Source organism: Centroberyx affinis, unplaced genomic scaffold (assembly GCF_046629955.1).
Source record: "Centroberyx affinis isolate AG114_WGS23_722 - 3 ecotype Tasmania unplaced genomic scaffold, CSIRO-AGI_Caff_v1 ptg000792l_1, whole genome shotgun sequence".
NCBI classification, from domain to species: domain Eukaryota; kingdom Metazoa; phylum Chordata; class Actinopteri; order Beryciformes; family Berycidae; genus Centroberyx; species Centroberyx affinis.
The window spans coordinates 298,471-320,263 of record NW_027279398.1 but is presented as its reverse complement, the minus strand read 5'-3'; the positions used below and the strand labels follow the sequence as shown (position 1 = coordinate 320,263).

The 21,793-nt window shown below is 39.6% G+C and overlaps 4 protein-coding genes across 9 annotated transcripts in view; 3 read left to right on the top strand and 1 right to left on the bottom strand.

Annotated features, from left to right (window-relative positions):
• LOC139644840 (uncharacterized) overlaps nt 1-3,781 on the top strand; it is a 4,822-nt gene extending 1,041 nt beyond the window's left edge. Inside the window, exons 3-11 of one of the 3 annotated variants that reach the window (XM_071520344.1) lie at nt 121-608; nt 808-828; nt 1,330-1,359; nt 1,532-1,783; nt 1,954-1,992; nt 2,410-2,460; nt 2,603-2,640; nt 2,835-2,851; nt 3,106-3,781. In XM_071520344.1, the coding sequence (XP_071376445.1) occupies nt 121-608; nt 808-828; nt 1,330-1,359; nt 1,532-1,783; nt 1,954-1,992; nt 2,410-2,460; nt 2,603-2,640; nt 2,835-2,851; nt 3,106-3,121 (952 nt within the window). In that variant the 3' untranslated portion in view covers nt 3,122-3,781. Of the gene's footprint in view, nt 1-120; nt 609-783; nt 829-1,329; nt 1,360-1,531; nt 1,784-1,953; nt 1,993-2,387; nt 2,461-2,602; nt 2,641-2,834; nt 2,852-3,105 lie in introns of those variants that run through there. The other 2 variants (XM_071520343.1, XM_071520345.1) reach the window with 2 other exon arrangements.
• LOC139644839 (sperm motility kinase 2A) overlaps nt 1-9,049 on the bottom strand; it is a 25,324-nt gene extending 16,275 nt beyond the window's left edge. Inside the window, exon 1 of the mRNA XM_071520342.1 lies at nt 9,001-9,049. The gene's annotated coding sequence lies outside the window, so the exon portion shown is untranslated. The remainder of the gene's footprint in view (nt 1-9,000) is intronic.
• LOC139644848 (uncharacterized) lies at nt 3,980-8,365 on the top strand. 3 transcript variants are annotated; one of them, XM_071520357.1, is made up of 11 exons: nt 3,980-4,083; nt 4,708-4,738; nt 5,143-5,630; nt 5,830-5,850; nt 6,352-6,381; nt 6,554-6,805; nt 6,979-7,014; nt 7,581-7,631; nt 7,769-7,818; nt 7,942-7,958; nt 8,175-8,365. In XM_071520357.1, the coding sequence occupies exons 1-11, from the start codon at nt 4,041-4,043 to the stop codon at nt 8,188-8,190; spliced, it is 1,035 nt and encodes a 344-aa protein (XP_071376458.1). In that variant the 5' UTR covers nt 3,980-4,040; the 3' UTR covers nt 8,191-8,365. The 3 variants fall into 3 exon arrangements, with proteins under 3 accessions (XP_071376458.1, XP_071376457.1, XP_071376459.1); XM_071520356.1 differs by having other exon boundaries at nt 5,806-5,850; XM_071520358.1 differs by lacking the exon at nt 3,980-4,083 and adding an exon at nt 4,257-4,379 and having other exon boundaries at nt 5,806-5,850.
• Nucleotides 9,014-21,793, top strand: lsr (lipolysis stimulated lipoprotein receptor). 2 transcript variants are annotated; one of them, XM_071520339.1, is made up of 12 exons: nt 9,014-9,077; nt 9,167-9,254; nt 10,611-10,940; nt 12,386-12,505; nt 12,993-13,049; nt 15,411-15,557; nt 15,951-16,151; nt 16,779-16,835; nt 17,004-17,120; nt 17,502-17,811; nt 19,352-19,823; nt 20,360-21,793. In XM_071520339.1, exons 2-12 carry the CDS (start codon nt 9,215-9,217, stop codon nt 20,393-20,395), a joined length of 1,887 nt encoding a protein of 628 aa, XP_071376440.1. In that variant the 5' UTR covers nt 9,014-9,077; nt 9,167-9,214; the 3' UTR covers nt 20,396-21,793. The 2 variants fall into 2 exon arrangements, with proteins under 2 accessions (XP_071376440.1, XP_071376441.1); XM_071520340.1 differs by lacking the exon at nt 12,993-13,049 and having other exon boundaries at nt 9,035-9,254; nt 20,360-21,791.

Below are 21,793 nucleotides of genomic sequence, written 5' to 3'. Positions count from 1 at the left end.
TTGCCATGGTGGCTCATCACTTTCCACTGAACAGGGAAACTATTGTGTCAAAGAGTGTGTGTGAGTGTGTGAAAGAGAAAACATGCTTGTTTTTTTTTGTGTTTTTTTTCCATATTACAGTTATGCTGGTCTCTCCTCAAACATGCAGCACGAGTGGAGTGAGATTTACCTTAGATGTGAGAGTCTCATGCCTGTGGCAGATAAGGGCAGCTTTGTGAAGCCTATTCCTAGGGAGGGGAAGGATATAGTAGAGTGTACTGTGATGCCCGAACAACACGTTCACACTTGTGATGATCCATCAGTGGAGGAGTCCTCCACTCACAGCACCACCCAACTGCCACCTACTGATACAGAGAAAAGTGTTGAGAGCGTACCTATCTCTGCAACGCCTACTGAGGTCTTGATTTCAGAAGAGGGGCTAGGTAGTGTAGAGAAAATGAAAAAGGTTAAGCTGCAGTTTGCTAGAGGTGGAAAGAGAAGAAAGGAAGAACATCTCAACATCATGACTGCCGCTCCCAACCAGACAAAAACAAAGGGCCCACCGATGCATCCTGAAGAGAGAAACAGACCCCAAAACCACCGGAGAACCTACTGGAAGTACTGGAAATGTAATTGAATTTCTATTTCTATTGCTTGTTGTGCTTAATACATGTATTGAGTGTTGCATGTTTTTGCATGTTGAGTGTTGAATTTACTGATTTTTAATACATAATTCCCATATCTGACATTAAGAAAAGTAATCCCTGTTTGTTTAATACTTTTGTCTACTTTCCTCATGTCTAGTGTTTCTTGTGTTTTGGGTGGCAGTTGCTCCTGTGGCTGAGGCTGGTATGTGGAGAGAAGTGCTGTCCTGCAGCTCACTGTCATGCATATTGTATAATTTACTGATTAACATGAGTTTAAATCCTATGATGCAGCCAAAATCAATTGCATCCCTTTTTAAAAAATGTTTTGAAATATTTAAAATGAGTAAAGAGTAAATTTGAGATATTTTCTTTACCCTCACAAGTGTAAAAAATATGATCTCATTGATTTGTATTTTTAGAATATTTAGAGCCATGTCTAGTTTGGTTTTGCTCAGGTCTGATCCATGCAACATAAATGACAGGATAATCACCGTGTAGCCTAATACTTTGCTGATGTAATGTTTGCAAAAGTACTAGCACACAAAACAAGATACTTGAAGTAGGCGAAATGTCTTTTTGTGGACAAGAAGAACTATGAAACACACAATATTATCTTATATTCAATATGTTGCATTCACATAGAAATCTGATGCCGTTAAGTGTTCAACAGTCTAAACTAGTTGATATGTTCCTTATATTTTAGGATCTCCCACAGATGCAGTGGACCGAAACAGTAAGTTGAATCATGTTGTAAATCTGCTGATGGAAACAAACTGTGTGACTTTTATGATTTACCCAGACAAGGGTTTTGTTGTCTGTTGGCCACTGAGCCATTTGGGACTTTTACTTCCATGTGTATGTTGCCTCTTTCTAATCATCAATCTTTGTCTTTGTTGTAACCCCAGGCACCTGTTTTGCCTGCGATGACGTCGGATGTCCGAACTTGCTGACAGTGCATGGATCACATGACGTTCTCCTGTTCAAGAAAAGCAGTAACGAGACGATTCCAGGATGCTCCGACATCTTCCCTCCCACTAAGCAGTGTGACGTGTGCCGCCGCACCGGAGGAAACATCACCATCATCTGCTCAGGGTCAGGAGTGAGGAGCATCGACGCAGAAGATGCTGCCGGAAAAACCTACGACACCTACAGTACTGGTAAGTTACATGTGGATATTTAAAACCTAACTTCTCTGCTATTTTTAGGTTACACAAACATATTTTAAACATGACTTGCATGGCTTCTCTTTCTGGGTTTTAGGTGCATATTTCAAACATAACTGATTCACATGCCTAATTTTACCATGAAATATATTTTGTCTCTTCAGAAGGCTGCCCCACCATGAAAGCCATCCCTGAAGACAGCAGTAAGTATTAAACCTGCACTGTATTATAAAATACAGTCCATGATCCTACATGTACATGTATTACACATGTCTATTTCAAATAGATTTAAAGTTAATAAATTATTTTGCCATTATTGGTTCAGCATATACACACATATTTTTGTTTTCAGTAATAGCCTAACCAACAATTAAAACAGCATCCTTAAGTACTAGCCTACTTTCTGTATTGTAATGAGTGATGCAAGCCTTGTATTAGGCTACTTATTGACTTTGAAACTTTTACATATTTAATGTCTGAAACTGTAGGAGAATAACCTCTGAATTGTATAAATCATTAATAGTCACACATCAAAAGGTTGAGAAAATTCCCCCATTGCTACAGCCCAAATAATGCCACGTCATTTCATAAGTTGTAGTTAATTTCCCCCTGCTCTTTAGGTGAACATCAGCCTCCCAGTCGTGGGCGGTTTGGTGCAATTGTAAGCGTTGGTATGTATCTAACACATCTGTATATTGAAGGTGTTTTTAATACCTATATAGATGAATTGCATTACTTTAAAATGTGTTTGGAATGTCAATTAGCCAGATTGTTGTAGCTTGTCACATGACAGAAACGTCTTTCATCTTACAGTTGCCTTTGTGATCCTGGTGGCAGTTGTGCTCTGCAAAGTAAGTGTACAAGACTCAGATCACTGACCAGGTGCCTTCAACACATTATTATTATGACCAAAGAAACAGAACTAATCCTAAATCAGGACTCTGACCAACTTGATTAACTCAATTTCAATTCAGAGTTATTGATCTTGGTTATTGATCTATGGTACATTTTAGTATTTAAAGTTATTTTTCTTCTTTCCTTCTAGCTGTGCCAGGCAGGCAGGTCGGTTCAGTCTGTTTTTATTTCTCCCACTTAATGAGCCCATTTATCAAAATCACAGAGATCTTTGTCATTCCTTTAGTGGGGAAAAAAACTATTCTGTACAAAAGTATTCAGATTCACATTTAAATAGGATTTACCAAACTGTCACTCTAACTTGACTGTGTGTTGCTGTTAAAATTGCTCAATAATTTTTTAAAACTAAACAGAACATGACACTGAGAGTGTGTTGTCTTTTATGTTCCTTTCCTTTGTAGGAAGGAAGATGAGTGAGGAACTCTGCCAGGCCTATCACTGCAACTTTCTTCATGAATTTGTCAAAAAGAAGGCACTTAAGAAGAAAGATGATATTTTGACTAATTAGCTGTTCATGGCATTTTCATGGTGTTTGGCTTATAGTGTGTTGCATAGGATATTAAGTAACTGCTGTTTGGGATTTGGGAGCAATTTAGGGCTTCGGGGCATCTATTATTAGGGCAATTTAGACTGCTAAAAGGCTTAGTGCTCGTCAAAATATCTTTCTTTGTCAAATTAAACAAGTGTCTTATTTAATGGTTGTGTCCTTATTCATAAAATAGACATTTAACCCAGCTATAGTGTACTCATGGAATAAATAGTCACTAGCTGGAGGGCTAACTTTAGTGGAAAACTAGTCAGGGGGATAGTATTACTGCAAGGTCAATGATGTAGGCTAATATCCTGCTTTATATTCTTCTGAACTGCCTAAATAAACACACATACTTGTATCCATCCACACACTTTACCACTCACTCGCTCGCTCGCATGCACGCACACACACGCACGCACACACACACACACACACACACACACACACACACACACACACACACACACACACGTACGTGGTGCCTACAGTAAGTCTTCCTTCCTTCCCTCCATTAAAACAAAATCTTAAAAGAAAAAGATTCACAAAAGCACTTCAGTTTCTCTGTTCTTTGTGCTGTTGAATAAACAAATATACCTTGTGTCTCTCATGCTTATATCTGTAAAGTATTCTATTGCTATCAGCCTGAGTGGAGTGGGACTATAGGTTTTAACATCTTCCACCAGATGGAGATATAATTACATAAGCCTGCAAAGCTGAATATGTCACACAGTCATTTCCTGGTGTGCGGGACAGACAGGGGCCAAGCAACTTCTTCACGCTGTGCTTTTGTTCATATTTACAAAAATGACTCACTGCATGGATAATTTTGCTCAGCTTCGGACAGAAAGTAAGTTTAGTGAATTGATATCCACGATTTGACAGTGTGAAGTTTGAGTGCGAATCCTATTTATTGTCAACTCCTCTGTAGAGGGCTAGTTGGCCGCACCTTCCATTCATTTTGTGCTGCTAATCTCTGAAAGCTAATCATATGGCCTTGGGTAAAAACGCAGGCTTTATTAATTTCAGTAACAAATTGTGTTTTTGTAGCGGCAAAGCAGGCTAGTAATTAACTAACAACTAAGACTGCAGTTGATAGGCGTTCATTTGCTCATGCCATGGCATTTTTTATCAAATTCCTATGAAGTTTGTAGTATTGCTTTTTTTGCTGATGTTTGTACATTATCCTTCCTTCTTCGGTGTTGCATGGGTTATCAGTAGGGGAAAATTCAGAGTTTAGGCTGCCGTTTTGTGAGACTGCAGGTCTACAAATGATTGGGTTTTTTTCAGCAGTGTAAGAGATTGTTTTACAAAGTCAGTATTGTCACTAATAACAATGTAGCTACATAATATATGGCGTTGATGACAGAATTTAGCATTGAAAGACGTTTTTGATCTCCAGTATGATACATTATTATCATTATTTATCAAAGACTAGCAATATTAGTGATTTTCTAATTTCTTAACATTGCAGGTGGCCAGTCCCTACACACCCAGGAGAGCGGGTATGTGTGTTTATAACCAGAGATTTTACCCTTTCAAAACATAAGGACTAATTATGGATTAAGAGTTCATATTGATGCAGTGCTCCCACTGTAAACTTTGTAGCAGTGATGGCTGGAGCCATTTTGATTATTGTTCCGTGTTTGTACCTACTCCCATTTCGGTACTTTCTCGGTAAAATACGTTTTTAAACATCAGCCAAACATTTGTTTTGTGTAACTTAAATATGATGATTTCTTTTTGAAATTATTTCACATTTATTTCTGGAGCACTAGTGGCACTTTTCTTGCCATGGTGGCTCATCACTTTCCACTGAACAGGGAAACTATTGTGTCAAAGAGTGTGTGTGAGTGTGTGAAAGAGAAAACATGCTTGTTTTTTTTTGTGTTTTTTTTCCATATTACAGTTATGCTGGTCTCTCCTCAAACATGCAGCACGAGTGGAGTGAGATTTACCTTAGATGTGAGAGTCTCATGCCTGTGGCAGATAAGGGCAGCTTTGTGAAGCCTATTCCTAGGGAGGGGAAGGATATAGTAGAGTGTACTGTGATGCCCGAACAACACGTTCACACTTGTGATGATCCATCAGTGGAGGAGTCCTCCACTCACAGCACCACCCAACTGCCACCTACTGATACAGAGAAAAGTGTTGAGAGCGTACCTATCTCTGCAACGCCTACTGAGGTCTTGATTTCAGAAGAGGGGCTAGGTAGTGTAGAGAAAATGAAAAAGGTTAAGCTGCAGTTTGCTAGAGGTGGAAAGAGAAGAAAGGAAGAACATCTCAACATCATGACTGCCGCTCCCAACCAGACAAAAACAAAGGGCCCACCGATGCATCCTGAAGAGAGAAACAGACCCCAAAACCACCGGAGAACCTACTGGAAGTACTGGAAATGTAATTGAATTTCTATTTCTATTGCTTGTTGTGCTTAATACATGTATTGAGTGTTGCATGTTTTTGCATGTTGAGTGTTGAATTTACTGATTTTTAATACATAATTCCCATATCTGACATTAAGAAAAGTAATCCCTGTTTGTTTAATACTTTTGTCTACTTTCCTCATGTCTAGTGTTTCTTGTGTTTTGGGTGGCAGTTGCTCCTGTGGCTGAGGCTGGTATGTGGAGAGAAGTGCTGTCCTGCAGCTCACTGTCATGCATATTGTATAATTTACTGATTAACATGAGTTTAAATCCTATGATGCAGCCAAAATCAATTGCATCCCTTTTTAAAAAATGTTTTGAAATATTTAAAATGAGTAAAGAGTAAATTTGAGATATTTTCTTTACCCTCACAAGTGTAAAAAATATGATCTCATTGATTTGTATTTTTAGAATATTTAGAGCCATGTCTAGTTTGGTTTTGCTCAGGTCTGATCCATGCAACATAAATGACAGGATAATCACCGTGTAGCCTAATACTTTGCTGATGTAATGTTTGCAAAAGTACTAGCACACAAAACAAGATACTTGAAGTAGGCGAAATGTCTTTTTGTGGACAAGAAGAACTATGAAACACACAATATTATCTTATATTCAATATGTTGCATTCACATAGAAATCTGATGCCGTTAAGTGTTCAACAGTCTAAACTAGTTGATATGTTCCTTATATTTTAGGATCTCCCACAGATGCAGTGGACCGAAACAGTAAGTTGAATCATGTTGTAAATCTGCTGATGGAAACAAACTGTGTGACTTTTATGATTTACCCAGACAAGGGTTTTGTTGTCTGTTGGCCACTGAGCCATTTGGGACTTTTACTTCCATGTGTATGTTGCCTCTTTCTAATCATCAATCTTTGTCTTTGTTTTAACCCCAGGCACCTGTTTTGCCTGCGATGACGTCGGATGTCCGAACTTGCTGACAGTGCATGGATCACATGACGTTCTCCTGTTCAAGAAAAGCAGTAACGAGACGATTCCAGGATGCTCCGACATCTTCCCTCCCACTAAGCAGTGTGACGTGTGCCGCCGCACCGGAGGAAACATCACCATCATCTGCTCAGGGTCAGGAGTGAGGAGCATCGACGCAGAAGATGCTGCCGGAAAAACCTACGACACCTACAGTACTGGTAAGTTACATGTGGATATTTTACACGTAACTTCTCTGCTATTTTTAGGTTACACAAACATATTTTAAACATGACTTGCATGGCTTCTCTTTCTAGGTTTTAGGTGCATATTTCAAACATAACTGATTCATATGTCTAATTTTACCATGAAATATATTTTGTCTCTTCAAAAGGCTGCCCCACCATGAAAACCATGCCTGAAGACAACAGTAAGTATCAAGCCTGCACTTTTACTGTTTTTGTATCCTCTGCCACTTTTCTATGTGAAAAAAAGGTGCTATTGTATAAATAAAGCTTTGCTTATTTACTTACCACTGTATTGCCAGCACAGCATTATAAAATACAGTCCATTATCTAGCCTGTACATGCATTACACATATCAATTTGAAATAAAAATGATTAATACTAATACATTTAAAGTTAATAAATGACTTTGCCATTATTGGTGCAGCATATACACATATTTTTGCTTTCAGCAATAGCCTAACCAACAATTAAAACAGTTCCAGCATCCTTAAGTAATAGCCTACTTTCTGTAGCCTATTGTAATGAGTGATGCAAGCCTTGTATTACATATTGTTTTGACTTAAACTTTTACAGTACATAGCGTCTGAAACTGTACGATAATAACCTCTGAATTTTACAAATCATGAGTCACATGAAAAGGCTGAGCTGAAAATACCCCCCACCTCCGCAAACAGTTTTGTAGTAAATAGTGCCACTGTCATTTCACAACTTTTACTCCTGTAGTTAATTTTCTCCCGCTCCTTATTAGGTGAACAGCCTCCCAGTCATGGATGGCATGGTTTCATTGTAAGCGCTGCTGGTATGTATTTAACATATTGTAGGTGTTTTTAATATGTATATAGATGAATTGCATGACTTTAAAATGTGTTTGAAATGTCAGTTAGACAGATTTTTGTAGCTTGTCACATGTATGACAGTATGACTTTCATTTTACAGCTGCCTTTGTGATCCTGATCCTGATCCTGGTGGCAGTTGTGCTCTGCAAAGTAAGTGTACAAGAACTTCAACACTTTATTATTATGACCAGAGAAACAGAACCAAATCAGGACTCCGAGTCACTTGATTTACAGATTTTAGTGTTTAAAGTCATTTTTCTTCTTTCCTTTTAGCTGCGCAAGGCACACAGGTAGGTTCAGTCCGTTTTTATTTCTCCCACTTAATTAGCACATTTGCAAAAGTATTAAGATTTACACTTAATAACGATCTAACTTGATCGTGTGTTGATGTTAAAACTCGATTCCACTCTTACACTGAAAAATTACACAATATTGCCAACATTTTTTAAACCATACAGAACATGACACTGACCGTATGTTGTCTTTTATTTTCCTTTCCTTTGTAGGACTGGAACTGAGTGAGGAACACTGGCAAGCCTATCACTGCAACTTTCTTCATGAATTTGTCAAAAAAGAAGGCACTTAAGAAGAAAGATGACATTTTGATCAAGTAGCGATTTAGGGCTTTTTCATGCTGTTTGCCTTTTGTCTCTCTTATTCTCTCTAGATTGTTAGGCCAATTTTGCTAAGAGGCTAAATGGAAAATATCTTTCTTTGTCAAATTAAATAGTAAGTGTCTATTAAATTGTCGTGTCATCATTCATATAGAGACATTTAACCCAACTCTAGTGTAGGCCTACCCATGGAATAAACGGGCTTGTCACAGCTGGTAGGCTAATTTTTGTGGAAAACTAGTCGGTGGGATATGCCTAGTCTGACTCAAATAAACACCCGTACCCACGCATTCTCTCTCTCTCGCTCTCGCTCTTTTACCCTCTTCTTTTCTCTTACTCTCTCTCTTACTCTCTTACTCTCTCTCTCTCTCTCTCTCTCTCTCTCACTCACACACACACACACACACACACAAACACACCCGAGTCCCCAGAGACTGGAGTTGGTTGAAAATTAACAAACAGTGCTTTGATAGCGTTATCAGTTTCTGGACCATACCATCTAGCTTGAAGGTGCAAAGGTAGTATATTGTTCAAATTTGTTCAAATTTAGAGGTATTACTGAAGCAAATGACCAGAAAAAGGAATGGCTTTAGTTTGTAAAAGCTTCAGTGACTTTCATCACTCGGTGTTTGTTGCTAGAAGAATCCGTGTCGCCACAAAAATAACTTAAAGCAAATGTGATCCACCCCTATGTTTCGCAATGTGTCTGAGAGCTCACCTGTCGGTGAGACGGTTGACGTGGGGCATTCAGGTACTCCCCTTCTCGTCTGCAATACACAAAGACACAAAATGGAGGTAAAGTTACCTGGCTGAGAAAACTTACGACGACAGATTTGTGCTTAATATTATGTCTGCCTTCCAACTTTCATTTTCTCGTTTGATAGCTGAATACTAGCAAAATCGTCTAAGACGCCGAGAGAAGTGGATTAAAAATGTTTTGGACTTTAATCGCCACCTTCTTGATGGCAACAGGTACGTTAGGCCCATTTCTGTTTTTTTCTTTCAAAACAGGGTGGGCCCCCTTCCGTGAAATGTCTGTTTGACAGTGTTGTAGTATATTTTGACACATCCAGTTGTTACTTTTATATTACAGTCACCGTTTTAAGTCTATTTCTATAAACGTTAGTGATTATTAAATATGACAGTTGTGTTACTTTATGGCTAATCTGTTAGACATTAGCCAACGTCGAGCGGTGTAACGTTAACGTTCACGACGTAACTCAATGGCTACTGTTTTGCAGCTGCAGAAGTCTCAACAACAAACAAGAATTGTTATAACATACCAGAAGCGTGTAGAAAATTTTCCTTGATGATATAGCTTAGTTTTGTTTTGTTTTTTCTTTTAAGAGCTAGTTAACAACCCCACTTGTCAAAACAGCGTTGCGGTTTATTTGACAGTTGGAAAAAGTTGCCAGGAAAATGTAACGCTACCTGATGATTTGATTAGCTAACACTATGCGTGGTAATACTCAGAATTGGCACCGTAGTATATTATGGATGTCGAGAAAGAATAACAAGAACACTGCATCTGGCTGTTTTGCCTATAATAAGTCTTAGGGGAAATTGAGCTGGGTGAGCCGGAGCAGGTTATTGGGCATCTCCAGTCACAGATGTTTGGGTGAATTAGGCCCAAACTATATCCAGTAAGTGTAGCCTACCATAATCTACTTGTCCTTTGTGGTCAGGTTCTTGGCAGAAACACAGCCCTTGTCCGAGAGAGGCACATGGTGACTAATCACACCCACTCTCGGTGATACTAGCAGTGTGGAAACCTTGGGCCTTTCCGGCCTGCCACACCCTGAGGGTATCCAACACCAGTGAACCTTTTTCATATCAAGGACCCTATTGTAGTCCACATTAGAGCCACAGACCCCCATTTGATGAGATTTTGTCTCTCTAACCAAAATCTGAGAATATCTTTATTGTTAGATGTGATTTTGTCCAGAATCCCATGACTATCTGTATTGTAGGTAGAGCGATAACAGTGAAACTATGATCAAAACAGTCATTCTTCTACATTCTCTAATTGTGTTAACTTCTTGTAAGTTAAATAATGGTGAAGTTTAACAATTCATCAATTTGCTGGGGACCTCCTAGAACCCCCTCAAGGACCCCACGTTGAGAACCACTGTCCTACACTAACGTGGGAATACCTATTATAGACACAATGCTAAAAGTTTTAAAAGAAATGTACACGCCTGTCCTTAGGGTATATCCATCTCCAGCAACATGCACAAACCAAGAAACATTTGCACTCAATATTTATCCCTTAGCCTCCTCCCAATCTTCCATTTTTCTTTTTCATTTTGGTGTTTTTTCTCCCCCCAGGGTCTACCATGGCCATCTCGGTCCAGTGCCCTACCAAGAGGTACATCGTCATCCTCTTCCAGCCCGTCACCCTCACCTGCAACTACCAGACATCCTCCACTCAGCCCCCCGTTGTCACGTGGAGGTACAAGTCGTATTGCCGGGACCCCATCCAGGCCGCCCTGAACCCCAGCAGCGCGGAGAACATCCTGTCCCAGAACAACCCCAACTATGACCCCAACATCGAGTGCGCCGACAGCTTGAGGACGGTGCGCATCGTGGCCTCCAAGCAGGCTAATGCCGTCACCCTGGGTCAGGAGTACCAGGGCCGCAAGATCAGCATTATAAACAGTGAGTTAATGCAGGCTACACCGATGCTGTAAAACCCCATTCAGATGTACTGAGTGGTATGATTTCCTAACTAGAATGGTAAAAGGAAAATATGTTCAAAATGTGCCACAGTAAAACCTAGAGAAAATAGAAAGTATTTATAAAATGTTGATTTTTTCCCAGTGAGATAATTTAGCCCAAGTGAGTAAAAGGAGTCAAACATGTAACAAATTTGACAAAATACTTTTAATGTAGGCCTACATTTCTTTAATTTACATGTTGGTATTTTATACATTAACACAAATTATTAAAATTTCCTTTCCACCTTTTGTAGGAAAAAATAGCCTAATTTGACCAAACATTTTAAAGGTATTTTGTAGATTTTGGACCAAAAATCCCAAATTAATGTATATTGACCTAAAGACGCAAGACGTAGCAAGACGTGCAGTAAGTCATGGGTGGTGAATATTTCCATAGCAACTGTATGTCAGTAATGTGTCTACCATGATGAGTAGGTTTGCACAGTTTTGTTTTCCCCTGAAGTTAATATGTAAATTGTGTATGTTGTAATGCATTACAACCTCAGAGCATTCTATAACTGTGGTTCTAGTCTTATATTTGACTGGATCTGCATATACTTTGTTTTTAGTGCTAGTGCTTGGCAAGCAAATTCTGTCGTTATCTGTTCATCATGGGGTGAACTAAATGGGTAAACAAAAAGGAAAAAAAAAGGTGCTTAGATAATAATAATGATGTACAATGCTCAGACTGAATTAGCATTAACTTCCACATTGTATAAAGAGAATTGAGGTTAGGTGAGACATGAGGAGTCGTGGGCATCAGAGTAGAGTTTAGAGAGACCATCCTTTAACTGCATCCTTTACGGATTTGGGTACAAGCTAGACCTGGGCAATATATATAATGTAATATCGATTTTGTGATATAAGACTAGAGGTCCTCTGGGATCATAATATTGTGATATAGCTTAAATGTTGTCTTTTCTGAATTTATTTGACTGTTCTAGCGTCCTGGAGTGAAATGAACAATGAATGCCTCTACCTGCTTCGCCATTATATCCACATTAGCCTACTAATGCTAGTTTTTCAAAATTTCTCATGTGTAAATATCTTCTGAAAGCACTAGTAGTCATCCCCAAAATACTGTCACTTTATCAATATCGAGGTATTGGGTCAAAAACTATTGAAATATTAGATTTTGTCAATATCGCCCAGCCCTAGTAGAAGTCACTGAATCCCTACCAGCTCCATGGGTGCTGTTGTGTAGCTACCCCGTGACCCCTGACCTCTCTGGAAGGGGGGTGGGGAAATGAGAAGAGAATTAAGCTACGGACATCAATTCATCAGTCCTTCAAGTCCAGAGTGGATGCTGAAATCACTAAAGCCACGTGAAAGCTGCCATCCATTGCAAAGCTGTGGGTCTAAACATTCTTGTGTTGTTTGTCACAGATGCAGACTTGAATATTGCCCAGACGGCTTGGGGCGACAGCGGCGTCTATGTGTGCTCTGTGGTGTCGGCCCAGGACCTCACAGGGAACAGTGAGGACTACACGGAGCTAATTGTACTAGGTATGCTACTCCTTCAGCCTATACACACACACACACACACACTCTAAAGACTACTCTGTGCTGAGCAAAAATGGCTCAGTTCTTCTTTTTCACTGAATGCCTTTCGTTCTAGCTCCTTACTTTCATTTCACTTTTATTTCTACCTGACTCCATGAGATCAAACGTAGGATTCACCCTTAGTTGGACAAACTTTGAATGGATTTGTTTCTATAGATAGCCATTTAATCCATACATTAAGTGGGAATAACAGGGTTTCTCATCTCAAAAAGTCTTCACTAAAAATTTGGCGCTTAAATGTGGCCTAACAAGTTCTCTCAGTAGTTAATGAATCTGTGTGTCGGCGAATTAATGCACACAGTGGTTCTATCCATAAGTGGGATTTTTCAATAAATGGTCTTGAGAGCCATTACAAAAGTTGTAGTCTGTAAAATTAGAAAAATACCAGGGGGCACTTTAAAGTAATTGTGGCTTTATCTTTCTTTCACAGAGAGAAAGTCAAATACTACTGATCTCCTGCCTGGCATTGACTTACTGGTTATGGAAGGTAGTACAAGCTCAGTCCTATTGTAGTCCAATAGTAGAGGTGTATGAGGTAGTAGTATGAGGTTCAGTTTCCAGGGTTTGGCCTCAGCAAACATTTTTTAGACAACACTATGTTTGGCAGCACTGCTTGAGGTCATGTGTGTTTTTAATGCATTCCAAAACCTTTTTTTGGCCATCTAAAATCTCTTTATTAAACATTTGAGCCGACATAACAGTTTCCTGATCAGGAATATATGATATATTATAATAATAGTATGACTGAAAATGAAAGTAGGTCACTTGTATGTTCTGCTCAAACTACAACCGTACTTTAGAATTGCTTCCCCATGTGTAACATAAGAAGATAGATAATGCTATTTATGAATAAAGACTATTCTATAGTATTATACTTTATTTCTTTCTTGCTTGCTTTCTTTCATCCACTTCCTCTTTCTCTACCTCTGTTTCTCTTTCTTTAAATGTGTCTCAACTCCCAACTGTAGTCTTAGTCAGTCAGATAGTCTGCAGCTGCGTTGTTGCAACAAAAGTGCATTCAGCACACAGTTCCTTATCTACTTCACTGTACATGGCCAAATAATGTTTTTTCTCTGCTGCAGAGTGATTGCACTCAGCTAATCCAGTTGCCATTTTAGTATAAGATTAAAGTGAATGTATCGTCTCTCTTTTTGCTGCTGTTGTTGTTTTCCTGTGGCATGTGCTGTGAGAAGAGACTCGCTGAATGAGTCATAGCTTGGGAAGGACAAACCGGCTTTTCTAGTTTGTCTAACCTCGAAAAAAACACACCAGTTACTATTGTACTACTGTTTTTTTTTAATAAATAAGGGATTGATTTTACTCCTTGGTAAAAATCAGTACCAAAAATGTGACCGTTATCTAAGTAACCCACATAATCTATAAATAGGCCGTGCTAGTGCTACTGGAGACCAGATTGACAGGTACTTTTTTCATGCTATAGAGATGCACCTCTGTTTCTCAGAACTGCAGAAGTTGGAATTTTTTTTTCTTTTTTTTTTTCTTTATTTACTTGATAAAAATATCAATACAACACAAAACACAGAACTGTCAAAAAACATAAACATGTAGAGACATCAGAAAATAAAAGAAAAATACTGTAAACATAACAAATGTAAAAAAGTATATTAACCAGACAGAATGGAGATCACAGCCCAGTTATGAAGAAAAAAGGTAGAGAAAGTCTAACTGATATAAACAAATGCAGGTATAGTCATATAAGCTTATACATAAATAAAATGTATAAAGTTAAAAGAACAGAACATAATAAAGTATTATACACTCATTTACAGTTTTAGAAATAAAGCCAATACAAAAGGCAAAAAAAAACAAAAAAAATGTGGAAAAACAGGAAAAGAAGAATACAAAAACAAATAGGACATATCAAAGCTCAAAATCCCATGCCTTTATAACTGATAGTTTTTCCCATTTACCACTAAAAACAAGTCCCTTACCTTTCCCTCTCATAATTAGCCTTTCCAACAAATAGTGATGTTTGAGGAAGGACATAAATGAAGCCAATGATAACTGTTTATTTGGAGTATTAAATATGTTAAGTTTGCCAAGCAATACAATTGTATTCAATAAAGTATTTTGGTCATCATGAACTCCCCACATAATTGTGAGAGGGGACAAAGGCAAGAAAATTGCTTGTGAAAGTAACCAATCCTCCACCTGCGCCAAAAGGATGCAACGTGGACAAAGTACCAAAATAAATGCATAGCATCCTCCTCATCAGAGCAAAATCTACAAAAACTTTCATCAATTATCTTCCACAACTTAAGCATTCTCCTTGTAGGTAATATCTTATAAAACATTTTCAACTGGAAACCCCATAAATAGGTGGAGGATGTGCTATAAAAGGAGTTAAAGATTCTAAACCAAGGAAGTGGCATATGAAACACATTTTCCCAGTATGATTGAAAATGGTATGGAATGGAAATAATGCTTTCAGAGCTCAGAGCAAGGGGATACACATCACGATTGACTTTACAATTCAGCAACCAAGTGTAATTTCTAATGCAAGGGTGGCAAACGTTTACATTTTCTTGTGTTTTCCTGAGCAATGATCTCCAAGATAATGAAATGGAAGTTGAATTTGTGGTCTTGTGCGGAAACCTCAGTTGGTAGAGAAATGCTGACTTGGTGTCTTGGAATAGTTCTGTACAGCAAACTAACATAAACTTATTGTATGTCCCTTTATTGTAGGAATGTGAAAGAAATGTGGAAAAATGTGTCTTTATTTTCTTCAGTGGCCTATCAAAGCAGACAAATAATCATGTCGTGTGGATATAATAATGTAAAACACTGATATAATGACATCTGATACGAATGTTATTTTCTCTCCCAGACTGGCTTCTAGTTGTTGTGGTTGTGTTGGGCTTCCTGTTGCTGTTGCTCCTGATCGGGATCTGCTGGTGTCAGTGCTGTCCACACACCTGCTGCTGCTACATAAGTTGCCCCTGCTGTCCCGAACGCTGCTGTTGCCCGCGGGCGCGTAAGTACCAAATCTAAAGCCAAAAGACTGCATTTATACTGTGCTGGCTCAGTTTTTGTTTTTTTAGACTTCCTCAAATCAGCAAACCTACCTTTGGGTTTGGATTGTATATTTACTTTACAGCATACAGAGTGTAGAGCCAAACAGATTGATATGGTTGATATGGCAGAATTTTGAGTTTCCATTTTCATCACCAAACAGAGAGATAATACTACATGAAACGCCTTTTTAAAAAAAAAATGATTTCCCTCAATATTTTACTTTGGCACTTGGCGGGTGTTAAATTTGGACCCTGTGTCCAAGATATAGGGATATACAGGATCATCATATTTGCCACTCTCTCCCCTACAATATCAGCAACAGTGGATGAAACGATCTTCTCTTATTTCCCAGTGTACGAGGCGGGAAAGGCGGTGAAGAAAGGTATTCCCAGTCACTACGCTCCAACCCTGTATGCCCCCAGTATGTATGCTCAGCCAGCGTACGTTGGGGGAATGAACCAGCCTGCTATGCCCCTGCTTCCTCTACCCAACGGAGCCGGTCCTCTGCCTCCCTTAAATGGATATGGTCGTGAATATGATGCAGCCAGCTCGGGTGAGTGCACAGTCAGATGTAGAGCCGTCAGTGGAAAGCAAAGACTGTGACCGAATCGAATAGGAGTAAAAAAAAAAAATCAACACTTTATAATAAGGGTCACTAAGTTAAGGGTTAGTTAATGCTTAATAAGCATTAACAGTTAACTAATGTGTAATTTACTAATGGTGTTCATGTTAACTAAGGTATTCATTTATACATTATTTATAGTTTATAAAGATGACTGTTAAATAATTTATAAATTAATACCTTAGTTAACTTGAACACCATTAGTAAATGATTACCAGACACATTAGTTAACTGTTAATTAAGTGACAGGGCTTAATCCAGTGACCCTTATTGTAAAGTGTTACGTACCACAAAATCTTCAAAGTAATTTGAACGCTGATAGATGGTGGTGAATTTCCACTTTAGGTGTTTCTGTATTGCATTGTCTCAAAATGAAACCCGCTATTACAGCAGTTCTGAAAATTTCTTAAATTCCAGTAGCTTACTCAGAACTCAGTTTTAGTTAACTCCAAATGAATGGCAATGTCTTCGTTTGGGGTTGACTGTGACCATTGCCGAGTTAATAGTGTTGATCCTTGTTGAGGCTCTGTTTTAATTTGGTCTGTTTTGTCTCTGCAGTGGGACAGGGCTCACAGGTGCCTCTGTTGCACGATCAAGATAACGGAGGGGAAAACAGTGAGTAGTTGGGGGGAAAAACACACTCAAATCTCAGTCTGTTTGTGTGTTGCAGAATGAATGTATCAAAGCATTCTGTGGTTTCACACTATCAGTATGTAAAAAGCAAAATTTTCGCCTGTTGATGTAATCAATAAGGCTGCATAATTTGAAATCTGAATCTGTCAGCTCGCAGTGGGTATCGTATCAAGGTGGACCCGGATGGGAACGCCACACGAGCCATCTACTACATGGAGAGGGAGCTGGCCAACCTGGACCCAACCAGACCTGGCAACTACAACCGCTGTGAGTGATTGTTTTTAAAAATTTTATGGTGTCAAACCGAGCTTCAAATTAACTGCTGTCCCAGCCAACAAAGACGCCCTGTATAAAAAGACTTAGATGTGAGAATAACAGTTGTAAGGCGACATGTTTTTGAGGGTGAAGGCTTCCATGTCTTTAAAACAAATTAAGGTTTCATATTTACTGTGATGGATTATCAAGCTTGGGCAGTTTTCAAGTCTGTGGAGGTTGTTTCTCATCCATACTGGCAACAAATGGTCTGAAGGCAGGAAACGAGCAGGGCAACGTAGACAGTTGACACAAATAAAAAAAAAAAACCTTCAATATCATCCTTTAAATAAGCTCCCTCTTTGCTTCTCTTCTTCTCTCTCTTTCCTCTTCCAGTGGATGGTATGAGTGAAGTCAGTTCCCTGCACGACAACCTCGACCCTAGAGGGCGCGGTGGCCGTTCCCAGCCGCCCCCACTGGCCACTGTCTATGACCAAGATGAAGCCATGAGTACCATCAGCAGTGTGTCCCAGCATGCACAGCGCCGTGATGACTACCCGCGGCGCGGCGGAGGCTCGTCCGGGGGCTACATGGCGGGCCGAGCGCGCGCCCGCTCCATGGACAACCTCGACGACATCGGACGCCACTATGCCCGAGACGACTACGCACCAAACCGCCGCAACGAAGGGTCCAGAGGCAGGAGAGGGTGGGTTGTTACTGTTGCTACTGTCAGTTATGTCCCTGAACACAGGGTGGCCGCGGGTCCTTAAAAAGTCTTAAAATGTCTTAAATAGACATTTACTAATAAAAGACCTTAAAAAGTATTACATTTTCTTAAATTCAGATTGGATGGGTCTTAAATATTTAATATAATATAATATATATAGAGACAATGATAAAACATTTTCAACCAATCAAACAAAGGATGTGGTGGGAGAATTCAGTAGTTCACTGATTCACTGCAGTGATGGAGCTGCTGCTGAGGAACTGATTACAGAAGTCCAGAGGAAACCGGCGCTATTTGACAAAGACCATCGCCTCTAAAAATGTTGAAAAGAAACGTGACATACCGGTCGGGAGCGGAAGAGCTTCGGATTAGCGGTAAGGCAGTTTACTGACCTGGAAGCCAGTTGACTCGATAACCTCTGCTGGCATGATGTTAAGAAAATGGCGTCATACCGCAAATGCGCTATTATCCTATGTTTTCAATATGACCGGGAGGGAACAACATGTGTCTCCAGTAGCCTGTTGAAACCGTTCAGCCACGGTGACGTTCAGGTGTTTTCTCAACACGGGCTACAGGAGACTTTACTCTTTGATCCACAGTAGATGTGGCATGCAGAGTCTCCTACTGGTAAAGAAATGAACAGCTTCACTTGGTGGCCATTAGTACAATTAGCTCTCATATAAACAAAGCACAATAATGTAATGAAAGCGCCGTAAAAGAGCATTATTATCTGCCATCTCCTCCCTCTTTTGCGGCAATTCATGAACCCAAATCGGCGCTGTCGTTATTTACTTTAGAGAGCGAGTAAAATAAAAGCACGTCGGTAAAGTAATCATGCTGCATTTTTTCTCTGAATATTCTGCACCGATATCGTTGTAGTGTGAACGCTTGAGCAACAGCATATCGTTATAGTTTATAGTTATCATTATAGTTGTCGCTCTAGGTGTGAATGGGCCTTAAATGTTCTGAGAATATTGTAATAATAAATATCATTTGGGACAACGATGATATTTTTGTGTTTTCACATTAATAATTTGAGGTTCACAAAATGAGGTTCAGGTGTTCAGCAGGTTTAAGGTTTCACAACAGCCTGTCAGACCTCTTCTCTTGGGGATTTCCCATAACCTCTCACCTCCAGATCAGCAGCCTTCTAGTCAAGGCCAAACACTGTAAATGGGACTTTCCCCTTAACAGTCTTTACTAAAAGAGATGGGCTGATCTACCTTCATGTTACAGAAATTTGCTCCATGGGTTGTCCTGCCGCAAAAATGACTAACATTGCAAGTAAATAAAGCATGAAGATATTAATAAATAGGAATGGAAACTGTTCCTCAGATCACTTAAAAGTTGAGTTTGGTCCCCTCTAGTAATGATTTAGCTTACCCATTACTAACAGCCTCTTTACTACCAGCCTCTATTGCTATTGTTGAGTGTCATGCCACATCAAACACCAGATGTTTTTGTTTCCACTTGACGTGTTTGTTGACTCATCCCCACTTCTTGCTCTCTGTCTCCTTAGCTCGGATGATGAGTGGAGCAGCAGCGCACGCAGCGGCCACGACCGTGACTTTGATGACCGCAGGCGTCGTGACTATTCCCCGGATGACCGGCGGAGAGGAGGAGGAGGAGGAGCCTCCGGCGGCCTCCAGGGCAGACGCAGCCGCAGCCGTGATGACCTGATGGACCTGGAGCGGGATCGCCAGCGGGGCGGCGGCGGCGGCAGAGGCGGGCGGGACGCTTACGACGACAGCTTCCTGCGAGAGGCCATGGAGAGGAAGAAGCTGGGCGAGCAGCAGAGGGCCCGCAGCCGCGACCGCCTGGACAGCGAGAGCGACCGGTCAGACCGTGGCAGGGCGCCGCGCGGGCCCCCGCCCCTCCCGGTCTCCCCACCCTCTGGTTACCCGGGTCGTGACAACTACCCACCTCCTCCGCCGCCGCCCTACAGCGAGGATGAAAGTGTGTCGTCCTCCAAGAAGAGCAACCTGCGTAAAGTGAGTCACACAACATGCTGGCACTGTACATTCACACTTTACGCAATTCATTGACGCTCTAGAATGACTTGCAGTTGCTAAGCAGGTATTGGCTCAATGTCTTGCTCAAAAAACAAACAAAAAAACCCCCAACTATATTCAAGTTTTGGAGCTATGCAGGTTTTGCCGGTATGTGCATACTATGTGTGCAAATAGGTACACTTGCATTAGAAGAAGGTTAACACTGTAACCCAGTTCAATGTATTGTCTTGTCTCTAGCTGATAATGTAGGGTCATTTTGTCTTTCTGGTATATCTGTTTTGTTGTGTCTATATGAAATAATACAAAAATCAGTGAACGATAGTGAGACTATGATTTTTTGGTGATGGCACGGTCTCTCTTAAAACTAGAGCCACGCTGCTTCCTCAATTGTAATTTTAAGTCTGACAGAGACGCCTCAAGTATGATTTAATTGTGATTTTTACATTTTTATTCATCAGCAAAGTTTGTTTTTTCCAACTCATTTTTAACCCGGCACGACTTTTCTTGTCTTTCAGAATGGAGCTGTGAGTCGGGAGAGCCTGGTGGTGTAAGAAAAAAAACCAAAAAAACATGAGCAACCTGTGAGAAACCTGGCCATTCATGCAACTATGGTCCATAAATCTATCAGATCCATAAAAGGACCAATGAATTATTAAGACTGTAAATACTATTCATATGGCTAATTTGCTGTACTGATTTTATATTACATGATTTACTGTAACCATATCGCAAGTTGATACTGGATTTGTCTGTACAAATATCTAACTGGGGAAGAGGAGTACAAATGTAGCTTTTATGTGCTTTTTCATTTATAAAACATTGTGGCTGCCACAAGTGCCTTATGATGTACAGAATTTTACTTGTAGACCCAAAAGTCAAGTAGATTAATAATTTTCTTATAATTTATGTACTTCATGATAAGTAAACATGCTCAGATTAGTTTCAACTTTCTTGATTCTTAAAACCTTTATGTAGTTTGTGTTTGGCTTATTGCAGTCATTGTGAGCATCAATTTAGATTCATAAGGGCTTTATTGTGTTTATAGCATTCAAGCAGGATTTTGGGCTTTGTGTTCTTGCTGTAAAAATGAATTATTTTGATAAGAAAAACTCTGTACATTTAGATGACATTTATTTTAGCTGTGCCTTTTTAGATGTATGTTGTTACATTGTTCACACTGTATTCAGAAACTTGGTAATAATAGTCTTGGATTTAGTAGTTAATTTTTAGTAGTTTTGTTTGTTTTTTTACACACATTTTCAGTTTTAGCCTACATTGTACAGCCTACCTGTAATACCCCTTGAAAATGCTTATGTTTGTGATGATAATGAAACTACATTTTACAATAAAGCTTTTATTAAAAGGTATACACTGTCAGGACATTTATTTGGTTTGCAGAGTTGAACCACTAGATGCCACTATCTTGTATGCCAGGAATTAAATGCTATTCAGTGATTGTTCTGTGTCTTAATACCACAGAAACATCCTAAGATTAGTAGCACTGGTGCAGTTACGTTCACTGTATTTGGACCAGTGTGTTTCTCTGGATCTTGAGAGAATCCCAGCCACAGCTTAGTAAATGTTCCCAGTTCACTGCTGTGTCTGGGTTTTATTTATAGCTGTTCCCTGTATAAAGGTTGTGCCTTCATTGAAGATCCATATCAAAGGCAACTTTCTGCACTGGGCAATGAGACAAGAAAGTTGTTCTCGTTTTATTACATGGAATATACTGCAAAGACTTTCTGTCCCACTGGTTTTGTCTACAGCCATGCCTTTGATTAAAAACTCCAAAGGATATGACGCTTCATATTTTTATATATTTGCAGCATGAAAAACCCTTTAGGGTCTCTAAGCTCTTTTAAAATTGGGCTCAGAACTCTCCTTTTTTCCCAAGCTTTTGACTAACCTTATGTGTATGTACTGTATATATGGCTGTATGTGGATGTATG

What these genes read in the sequence shown, in the direction of transcription:
- LOC139644848 (XM_071520356.1), top strand. Translation starts at nt 4,041, where the DNA reads ATGACTCACTGCATGGATAATTTTGCTCAGCTTCGGACAGAAA. An exon ending in AGATGCAGTGGACCGAAACA is followed by an intron (nt 6,382 to 6,553) that starts GTAAGTTGAATC and finishes TTTTAACCCCAG; the next exon opens with GCACCTGTTTTGCCTGCGAT. An exon ending in TTTCATTGTAAGCGCTGCTG is followed by an intron (nt 7,632 to 7,768) that starts GTATGTATTTAA and finishes TTCATTTTACAG; the next exon opens with CTGCCTTTGTGATCCTGATC.
- lsr (XM_071520339.1), top strand. Translation starts at nt 9,215, where the DNA reads ATGTTTTGGACTTTAATCGCCACCTTCTTGATGGCAACAG. An exon ending in TGACTTACTGGTTATGGAAG is followed by an intron (nt 13,050 to 15,410) that starts GTAGTACAAGCT and finishes TTTCTCTCCCAG; the next exon opens with ACTGGCTTCTAGTTGTTGTG. An exon ending in GGGTCCAGAGGCAGGAGAGG is followed by an intron (nt 17,812 to 19,351) that starts GTGGGTTGTTAC and finishes CTGTCTCCTTAG; the next exon opens with CTCGGATGATGAGTGGAGCA.